The sequence below is a fragment of the Carlito syrichta genome, unplaced genomic scaffold (genome assembly GCF_000164805.1).
Source record: "Carlito syrichta isolate Samal-C Ts95f unplaced genomic scaffold, Tarsius_syrichta-2.0.1 Scaffold309265, whole genome shotgun sequence".
In the NCBI taxonomy this organism is placed as follows: domain Eukaryota; kingdom Metazoa; phylum Chordata; class Mammalia; order Primates; family Tarsiidae; genus Carlito; species Carlito syrichta.
Genome location: NW_007253361.1, coordinates 241,675 through 253,218, shown reverse-complemented (window position 1 = coordinate 253,218; position 11,544 = coordinate 241,675). Strand labels below are relative to the sequence as shown.

At 33.9% G+C, this 11,544-nt stretch overlaps 1 protein-coding gene across 1 annotated transcript; it reads left to right on the top strand.

The window, feature by feature from the left end:
- Positions 1-484: 484 nt before the first annotated feature.
- On the top strand, positions 485-1,546 carry LOC103269449 (olfactory receptor 4K1). The gene has a single exon (XM_008067029.1). It carries the CDS (start codon positions 537-539, stop codon positions 1,470-1,472), a length of 936 nt encoding a protein of 311 aa, XP_008065220.1. The 5' UTR covers positions 485-536; the 3' UTR covers positions 1,473-1,546.
- Positions 1,547-11,544: the final 9,998 nt, after the last annotated feature.

Here is an 11,544-nt window from a genome sequence, read left to right as displayed (position 1 = left end):
AATTTATATTCTGGAGTATATTATAATTATACTATAATTATAATGGCTTATTATTATTTTACTGTACCAGTAATAGTAGAATCTAAATATATTTGCATGCTTTTTCTTCATTTTTGGCTAGCAAATTTCAACCCTTTAAACATTTTTTAATCAAATAAAACTTATTTGGGCTAAAATTTATCACTTTGGCATAATCTCCTTCATCCTATTAATATGTATGATATTAATGCATTTTTCACTTATACTTGCCTGTTTATGATTTTACATTTTAATTTTTAATATGTGTATTAAACATTATGATAGGATCCAAATCTAATCCTCTTTTTCATATTTCACCAACTTTCCACAGCAGTTATGGGTGCTAAATATTAGTCAATTGATATTTGCTTATATAAGTGTGTGTATATAATTCAATTAAATGGACTCAATTGAAAGCTTATCATATTTCTTTTCTGTTTTAGCTAGATGTATTGCAATACCAATAATTGTGATATTTTCTTGATTTTCTTATATTTAGGTAACCGTAGATTGGATACATGGCCCACACAAATGAATCAGTGGTGTCAGAATTTGTACTTTTGGGACTCTCTAACTCTTGGGAACTTCAGCTTTTCTTGTTTGCCATCTTCTCTATAGTCTATGTGACATCAGTGCTAGGCAATGCAATAATTATTGTCATCATTTCCTCTGACTCCCATTTAAACTCTCCTATGTACTTCTTGCTCAGTAACCTGTCTTTCATTGATATCTGCCAGTCTAACTTTGCCACTCCAAAGATGCTTGTGGACTTTTTTGTTGAGCATAAGACTATCTCCTTTGAGGGTTGCATGACCCAGATATTCCTTCTTCATAGTTTTGTTGGGAGTGAGATGATGTTGCTTGTAGCTATGGCATATGACAGATTTATAGCGATATGTAAACCCTTGCACTATAGTACAATTATGAACCGGAGGCTATGTATAATTTTTGTGTCTATTTCCTGGGCTGTGGGTATTCTTCATTCTGTGAGTCACTTGGTTTTCACAGTTGATCTGCCATTCTGTGGTCCTAATGAGGTAGATAGCTTCTTTTGTGACCTTCCCCTGGTGATAGAGCTGGCTTGCATGGATACCTATGAAATGGATATTATGACCCTAACTAATAGTGGCCTGATATCACTGAGTTGTTTTCTGGCTTTAATTATTTCCTACACTATCATTTTGGTCACTGTTCAGCGCAGGTCCTCCAGTGGGTCATCCAAAGCACTTTCTACACTAACCGCCCACATTACCGTGGTGATTCTTTTCTTCGGGCCTTGCATTTATTTCTACATATGGCCTTTTAGCAGACGTTCTGTGGACAAGTTCCTTTCTGTTTTCTACACTGTTTGTACTCCCCTGCTGAATCCCATCATCTATTCTCTGAGGAATGAAGATGTTAAATCAGCCATGCAGAAATTGAGAAACTGTCATGTGAACTCCTGGAAAATCTAGGAATCACCACAAGATAGTATAATCCTAAATTAAAATGAAGACTGTTCAATGTATCACAGCATTATGCCAACCATCCTTGCTAGTGTTATGGGTTATTGAGTTATAGAATTGGTTTTTTGTTTTAAATATAGGATAATTGCATAAAATTAATTTCTTGTTCTATTTAAATATAATTTTGACCATTTTTCTTTGCTCATAATTCTAAAATATAAATTATCTTGAAAATATTTACTAATGTCAAAATATTTTTAAAAAATTTAGAGATTATAATGTGCATAAAAATGTTATGCATGCTACTAAACTTGTAATTCTCTTCAACTGAACACATGATATATTTTTACTCTGCAAAGAAAATGTACAGGTGACTTGAATTTATGATACCTTTGCCCAACTTATTTATAACACTATTCCATATATTGACATAGTAGAAGAACATATATTTTACAACATGGATTTCACTTCATTTGTATATGTTTGTTAGCTAAGCTTTTCTTTGTGTATTGAGTATTTTGGTTATTTTTAATATGGTTATATGTTTGATGACTTATAGTTTTTTCTATCTTCTATTTTGTTCCTATAATATTTCCTGTTTTGTTTTCAATATATTTCTACTTATTAAAAACATTTTCTAGGTATTTAGTGCCACCAACAACAAATATATTCCAACCTTACTTATTTTTAAAGTAGAATAAATTGATTATAATCAATTCCACATTAGTCACAGAAAACTGCAAATAGTTTTGAAACTGTTTGCAAATACGACCGATGTTGAATATTTAAATTTGAAGAAAAAGGTAATATCATTTGTATCTAAAATATATAAATGCTAAGAATGACAGAAATTGTTTGTAATGGAGAATCAAATCTAAAATGTATTCTTTCATAGTTCTTTGAAAACAGAAGAGAGAAAGTAAAATTTATGTAAATCTAATAGTAAAGACAAAAAACATCTATTAAGTATTGTTTAATTTCCTAGCCAAAAGTTTTCTTATGTACTTATCCCTGAGATCTGCCTTATGAAAAAGATCTTGTAATAGTAATACTAAATGAACTCTAAATGACAATAAAAAAAGAATTGCTTAACAGAACATATAAAGCCTGTAGTTATCATCATTCTAGATTCAGTATTTTAATCAAATTGTAAGAGTTATGCTAGTGGCTATGTGCATAGTAATTAACTCTGCATGTTAAATCCTAGCGGAAGAAAAATTTTGGTTGTAGGCACGTTGTCTTGTTGAATCATCAACTACTAAGCTATCTTTTGGGGGGAGGACTTCAGATATTTGGTTAACTTCATTTGTATACCATCAAACATGGTAATGATCTGTTAAATTTGACTATTTGGTATGTTTTTTATACAGTGCCAAAACATTTTGAACATAAAATAAACGTGAAAATAGTCATGATATTGTTGGTAGTGTTATTTTTTTTCTCTCTGTTGGTGAAAGTGGGGAGATACTGACTGCAGCACTTCAAAAATGAAGTCATTTCACTGCTCTGAGTCTCAGTATTTTCATATGTAAAATGAAGTTGTTAATAATAGCAATTTTGCAGAAACTATGTAAAACAAGAGGGTATAGTGGAAATAAATTCATTTTATTAAGCTTAAAACATTGCACAAATAGTTTTAGTACTACTACTTTTGAGCAGGTAATTCTGCAGACACCTGGATGAGTAGGATTTCTGTGCAGGTGGGCTTTTGCTACTTCTGCCTGTCAAATAAACTAAACAGATCTTATATGTGCTTACCCTCTCTGTTTTTCCTTTTCAATTTATTAGAATGCACAACTCTAAATTTAGAATTTTGCAGTGATAATTTATTAGCACCAACTTAGAAACCAAATTAAAGAAGTTCAAAAATCAATAAATGTATAATATGCATAAAAACACTTTGGGGATTATACAAATATAAATTGATATTTTACATCAAAATATTAGACTCAAATAAATCAGAAAATGATTAAAACACAAATAATTAAGATACAAGCTAAGTTTTGATGAATGCCACAGTGGAAGAAACATACTATAGAAATGAGAAAGAAAATTGACTTCCTACTCTTGAAGTCAAAAAGCCATATGGAAAAAATAGATTAATCTGGACTTTGATATTTGGATGGTGCATTAGTTTCCTAGGGCTGCCATTAAAAAAGTTCTACAAAATGTGTGGGCTAGCACAACTGAAATTTATTGTCTTGCAATTCTGTAGCCTAGAAGTTCAAAATTAAGGTATTTGACAGAGTTGATTTATTTTGGAAACATTAAGTGAGAAACAGTCCTGTTACAGTTAATTTTATGTGTCATCTTGACTGGATTAAGGAATGTCCAGATAGCTAGGAAAACATCATTTCTGAGTGTGCCTACATAGTTTGAGAAGTGATTAGCATTTGAATCAGTAGACAAAGCAAAGAAGATCTGCCCTCACTAATGTGGGCAGGCATCATCCATTCTTTTCAGGGTCCAGATGAAATAAAAAGCTTAGGAAAAATAAATTCTCTCACCCCTTGAGCTGGAACATTCATTTTCTCTTGCTGTTAAACATCAGAGCTCCTGTTCTTGAACCTTCAGACTCTGGGCTTATATTAAATCACATAATATTTTTCCATTTTATATTTTTTAAAATGTGCTTATATGCTTCATATAATGAAGTTCATAATATATATAGAAAAAATATATTAAAATGCAAAAATATTCGAGGAGAAAAATGAAAGTATAAGGTTATACTTATACTGTTATTTGGTTTTCATAAAATAGCATAATATTCATATTATATTATGTAATAGTATATAAAATATATTATATAAAGTAATTACATTAATGTTATATAAATTTAATAAATATATGATTGCATAATTATATATAAATAATGACATTATTTATATTTAGATGTAGACTGTGACAGGTTAAAGATGCATGTTGTAAACCATAGGAAAAACAGAGGAAAAAAACAAGCAAAAAAGCAAAGATTTATAACTAATAACTTGAGACTAAGGACAAAATAGAACTATTTAAAGAAGAGTCTATACCGCGGGGGGGAAAATCAGTACTAACAGATGAGACAAATAGAACACAAGATTTAGATGGTAGATTTACTTGAATAGTGTGATTATCACTTAAAATGGAAATGATAGACATATCAATTAAAACACAGATATTAATAGACTAGCTAAAAAAATAAGGTTACATATTGTCATCAGAAATTCACTTTAAATATAAAGACATAGCACAGAAGTAAAAGGGTGGGAAAATATATTCCATGCATGAACAATGATATTATCTTAGTTCTATCAAAATCAATTTAATACATAAATTCTTAATTTATTCCTGGAAGTTTATCTGTATGAATAACATTGACAAAGTGAATAAATTTTGATGAGGAAATTGAAAAAAAGATTTTTTTGTTGACTTTTAAAATTGTAGATTAAAAAATAGATTTAAAATATCAACACAGCATTTATTCTTTCATTTAGAATAATATGGTTTATGACAGACTTATGATTTTTCCAATAACAAGTAAAATAGCCAGATAAAATATAATAAATATCTGTTTAAAAGGCATCAGATTATTACTGAAGCAATGAGGATGACAGGGAATGGTTTTCCAGAAGGTAAGAACCTTGGAGTGTGAGCTGACATTCTGTACCTCACTGTCCTTGGGACATTTATTGATTGCATACACTACAGGATCTCGTCTTTATATGGCATATTTTGCCCAGGTAACAAATAAACTAGTTTTGAAATTCTCTAGAAGCTGAAGAGAGAAAATTAAGAACTCACAAGACTTCAGAGACAGATTTTATTTTCAGGTCTTGCCAGGGTTGAGAGACCAAGTAAATACCAGATCTCATTTAAAAGATCTGGGAGGCTATGTCAGAGGACTGGGAGAAAACCAGAGATACACATAGACTTACCAAAATGCAACACTGTTTCTGTTTAGCAAATTCTTTGTTGAATTCAGCTTCACTCTACTTGTTTAGCAGAGGAAAAGTTGAATTCTTTAAGGAGAGAGATGGCATTATTTGAAGGCTGATATAAAGTATTTATAAAAAAACTTTCATTACATATTACAATGGAAAAATGGTCCAAGACTGGGAATTAGAAAATGTTATTACCATTTCTTTTCAAAGTGCTGAAGATTCTGGATGGTTTATGAGGCAAAATATAATAAAAAGATTAGAAAGAAATAATATTTGAAAACAACCCTTTCTCTCTATATGTACACATACACATATACATATAAAGAGAAAATATTACAAGCAATTAAATTAGTGCATTTAGCAATGCTGCATTATAATTATTATTTTCTCCCAAATTGATCAATACATTTAATACATTCTTAGTCAGAATTATAATAATATACTTGAGCAATTTAATATGCTGATTCTAAAACTTAAATGAATATGCAAAGAAACAAGGATAGCCAAGAAAATCTTATTATTTTTTTTTTTTGAGTTGGAGTCTCACTCTGTCACCCAGACTGGAGTCCCGGCCACTGCAGTCTCAAACTGCTGGGCTCTGGCGATCCTTCCGCCTCAGCCTTCCAAGTAGCCGGAATTACAGGCATGTGCTACCATGCCTGGCTGATTTTTTTATTTATTGTAGAGATGAGGTCTCACTGCCCAGGTGGGTCTCGAACCTGCAGGCTCAGGCAATCCACTCACCTCAGCCTCCCAAAGGCGCTGAATTACAGGCTGAGCCACCGAGCCTGGCTAGCCAAGAAAATCTTAAAGAAAAACATATACTACTATATATCAAGACTTCTAATGTTAAGAATATATAAAGATTGTGTATTAAGATTTTGTGGCATCTAAGTCTCAATTCAGTGACAAAAAATAGATTTTGTGGTATTGGTAAAGAAAAAAGAAACATGCTAATGAAATATAATATAGATTTGGAGAACAGAAAGTATGCCATAATTTGATTTATGAAAAAGATATTTATGCAGATCAGGGAAAAATGCTCAATAAGCATATAAAAGTTTGTTCAACTATATTTATAGTTATATATTTAAATATTGAAATTACAATGCAATACTTATTTACACACATAAGAATTGTTAAACTGAAAAAGTAATACTGTCCTGAGTATTAGTAAGGATGTGGGGTAACAGAAACTCTTATAGACTACTACTGGAACTATACATTTGTACAAACATTTTGGAAAATGGAAAGTTCCTACTAAAGGTGCACATACATATACTACTTTGTACCCAGTAATTATCCAAATTCTCTCTTAGTTATATGCCGAATGTTTATGATACTTATTCTCACCAAAAGACATGCACAAAATATTCATAGAACTTTTATTATTAGTAATACCTACTTCAAACAAGCCACCATCTTGAGACTAAAGCCACTGCTAGAGTGTATTCTCCTTTGAAGGCCACTAGCCACTGCATCTCACCATATCTGAAGCTTTATTACCACTACATTGTGCTCATACAGGGTAGTATACCATTCTCTAGCTTAGCAGCTGCAGCTTCCTACACCATGAAAACAAACTGCTTAGAGGCATGTCATTTTCCCATCTCAGTGACTAAAGTGCCCTGACTCTGTTTACTCAGAACCTGGACTCAGCAGAACAGCTATAACTTCAGCACCCAAGCTCATGTGGCACTCTGTTCCCCAAGAAACAAGCACTCCTGCCCAGTGGGGAGGCCAAACCCTACCCAACAGAGCAACTACACAAACTCCTGCAGTGTAGGCCACCGAGACACTCACAGGCATCTCTGACACTGACTATAGTTAAAGAACTTGGATGGAGACTACACTTCTGTGCCTACTTGAAAACAAAGCCAAGGCATCCTACCTACCCAACACCTTAGGACATATCTGCAAGCAAAAATATTTTCTTATAAAAGCTACTTTATAAAATTTGAAATGGCAACCATTTTGCCAGATGCAGATATTCATTTTTTTAAAAAGCAAATTAAAAAGCAAGGAAATATGACACCTCAAAGTAAAATAGACTGTTCAGTAGCTGACTCCAAAGAAATGGAATAGATAATTCAAAAAATTATGAAAATGAATCATGATCTGAATGAGGAATTCAACATTAAAATAAACAAACAGATCTTGGAGCTGAAAACGTCAATGAATGAAATAAAAAATACCACTGCAACCTACAACATCAGACTAAATGAAGCAGAAGGAAAAAAATTCTGAACTTGGAGAAAGGGCTTCTGAAATAATCCAGTCAAAGAAAACAAAAAGAACGAATAAGAGCTAAAAAAAAAAAACCTATAAAATCTATGGTACACTATTAAGTGAGCAAATATGTGTATTATGAAATACCCAGAGGGAGAAAAGATAGAGAATGACACTGAAAGCTCATATAATAGAAATAGAAAACTTCCAAAGTCTTAGGAGAGATATGGATATTCAGATCCATGAAGCTCAAGAAATCCCAATTAGATTCAACCCAGGGAGGTTCTCTCTGAGACACATTATAATCAAACTGTCAAATGGAAAAGGTAAAGGAAATTCTAGAAGAGGCAAAAGAAAGCCATCAAGTCCCATACAAGGAATAGCCATTAAATTATCAGAAAATTTTTAGCAGAAACCTTTCATGTCAGCAGAAAGCTTTCATGTGCAAAGAAGGGAATGATGTATTCAAAGAAAGAAAAAATAAAACCTTCAGCAAAGGATAGTATTCCCCACAAAGCTCTACTTTAGATATGAAAGAGAAATAAAGTCCAGGTCAGAAAGCAAAAGCAGAAGGAATTCATAACCATTTGAAAACCTTTTAAGAAATGCTTAAGGGAATGTTCAATCAATAGTGAAGGAATGTTGATTACTATTGTAAAATCATATGAAAATATAAAACTCACAGGTATAGTCAGGCATGGTAGTGTGTGCTTATAGTTCTGACTACTTGGAAGGCTGAGGCAGAAGGATTGCCAGAACCCAGCAGGCTGATGCTGGGGTGGTCATGAATGTGCCACTGCACTCCCACCTGGATGAGGGAGTGAGATTTCAACTCAAAAACAAAACAAAACAAAACAAACAAACAGAAAAACCTCACAGGTAGAGGTAAACTTATAATCAAATTTAGAATATTACATTATTGTAATGGTAGTGTACAGTAAAAAGATTACAAGTCAAAATGACCAATAATAACCATAGCCACAGTAAGTTAAGAAATACACAAGAAAAACGATGCAAATTAAGGCAAAAAATTATAATTTGGGGAAATTAAAAGTCTAGAATATTATATGTAATCAAAATTAAGTTGTTAATAGCATAAAATGAACTTTTAGAACTATAAGATTTGTTATGTAATCCTCAGAGTAGCACAAAGAAAAAAGTTACAGTAGATACACAAATATGAAAGAGAAAGGAATAAAACCTTATTACTCAAGAAAGACATGAAACCATGAACATAAACAAGAGAGGAAGAAACAAAGATCTACAAAATAAACAGAAAACCATTAATAAAATGATAATGGTACGCTTTTACCTATTAATAACTTTATTTTTATTTAATTTTTATTTTTTATTTAATTTTTTATTTTAAAATCGTGGGGTACAGTTAAAGATTAGGTATACAAATATTCATTGTTCAGGTACCCTTGTTGATGAGGTGCGCCCTCCCTTTCCCAGACAGATATTGACTACCGTTAATCCCACCTCCTTTTCCCTCTCCACCCCTCCATAGTTTCCTGTCACTGTCAATCCTTTTCTTATAATATTATGGTAGTTGTTCAAGGTCCACTTATGAGTGAGAACATGTGATACTCAGATCTTTGTTTCTGTGAGAGATCATTTAGTATTATAAACTCTAATTCCACCCAGGTTGCTGCAAAATTCATGATTTTGTTCTTTTTTATGACTGCGCAATATACTCTGAAGAACTCAAATCACTCTATAAAAAAGATACCTGCACACATGTGTTTATTGCAGCATTGTTCACAATAGCAAGATCATGGAACCAACCAGGCTATCCATCAAAAGAGGACTGGATTTTTAAAATGTAGTACATAGACACAATGTAATATTATGCAGCAATAATAACTTTCAATATAAATGGATTAAATTCTCTGATTATTGTGAATAGAGCTGCAACAAAATAGCAAAAACATGGAACGAACCATGCTGCCCATCGAAGCTGACTGGTTAAAAAAAATGCGGTACATATACACAATGGTATATTACACAGCCATAAAGAAGGGCAGACATGTGAACTTCACAGCAACTTGGATGGATTTAGAGTCGATCATACTCAGTGATCTATCACAGAAACAAAGATCAGAGCACCATATGTTCTCACTCATAAATGGACCTTGAACTATTATCATAATACTATAAGAAAGAGATTGGCAGTAGTGGGAAACGGCCAAAGGAGGGGGGGCGGACTGGCAGTTGAGGGAAACTGCCAGGGGAGGGAGGAACACACCTCATCAACAAAGGTACCTGCATAATGAACATTTGTATACCTAACCCTGAATTGTACTCCACATCTTTAAAATAAAATAAAAATTTAAAAAATTCTCCCTTTAAAAAATGTCTGAATGGAAGGGAGGTCCAAGATGGTCACTGTGGAGTAGCAGTCATGCCTTTCTCATAGAGCAAGGCCAAAAATAGTGCACAGTCACCATTAGATGCAGGCACCCTGAACAATTTTGGACAGCTGAAATACCCTGCATCTAGCTAAGATCTCTTCAAACACATAAAGACCAGCAAGCAGAGTGATAAGATGGCAGATGCTGAATTCAGGGAACCCCATCCTCTGCTGTACACCAGGCTTGCATAGTAACTAAAGCTCTACCCTTTGTGAGAGAGGGAGTGAGTGATTCTGACACACTCTGGGCCAGTTCCCCTTCTCACAGTTGCATGTAAATCATTGGTCCTACATGGGAAGAGTCCTGGACAGGACAAAAGGCAGGCAACTGGAGCCCTGGCAGAATAGGGAACAAACCTACACTCAGTCAGCTGCAAAACATGTGTCTTCTGCCAGTGGAGTCCAGCATCCAGCTCCAAGCTGGGAAATCTTACATGCAGATTAAACTTGGCTGGCACCTGCTGCCAGTATCTGGCAGTTAACCCTAGCCCCAGATGAGGAAGGATTACCTGTCAGGTACCCCCATGGCAGAGAGCTTGCTCTCTTTCAAATCCTGAGTGCAGGCTTGAATGGGGATGGAGTGACAAAAAGACACCTGAAGTCATTCCTTGTGGGAAGGTATCTGGGCTGCATACCACAAACTGGCAGACATGGGATCCATCCCCCCACTTATTCCCCACAAAGTATTTGTAATGGTTCTGAAAACCAACCTCACTGGAATAACCATGGGAAATATTCTACAGCAAAGGTGCCTTTTTCAGAGTGGAGTACGGAGCAGAAGAGAGTGCCCTTCTCTCACTGAGTGATCTATATTGAATGGCAGTAAGGGTCACAGAACAGAGGGACATTAACTATCTTCAGAGCAACATAACCAAACAAATGAGGAAAACACACACACACACACACACACACACACACACACACAGAGAGAGAGAGAGAGAGAGAGGAAATTTTTAGAGTCTTAAAGAGACAGTGCCTGAAAAAGTAGCTATCAGTACACAAACAGTGGAAACCCAACAGAATAACCTATGCCATATGACAGTCACAGAACTTACAGATTGAATGACTAAACTGAATAAAGAGAACTGTGAGAAACTAGAAGTGAAATTCACCAAAGTCATATAGAAAATAAAAGTAAAGCTGGACAACTTCAAACAGGCCAATTCTGAAATACTGCAAATGAAGAACTACAACCTGGAAGTTAAAAACATATTAACAAGCATGGAAAGCAGAATCAGTGAGGCAGAGTAAAGAATCTCAGAGCTTGAAGACCAAAATATGGAACCAACCTGTCTGTCAAAAGCACAGAAAAAGGGCTCAAAAACCAAAACAAAACAGAAAAAAGAAAAAGAGCAAAGCTTTTGAGAGATGTGGGACTATGTCAAGAAGTCAAATCTATGCCTGGCTGGTATCCCTGAAGCAGAAAGGGAAACTGAGAACACCATGAAACAAGCATTCCATGGGGTCATCCAAGAAAACATCCCACATCTCACTGGAGAGGTGACCATTAACATGC

Coding starts and splice junctions, on each gene's coding strand:
- LOC103269449 (XM_008067029.1), top strand. CDS start 537: ATGGCCCACACAAATGAATCAGTGGTGTCAGAATTTGTACTTTTGGGA.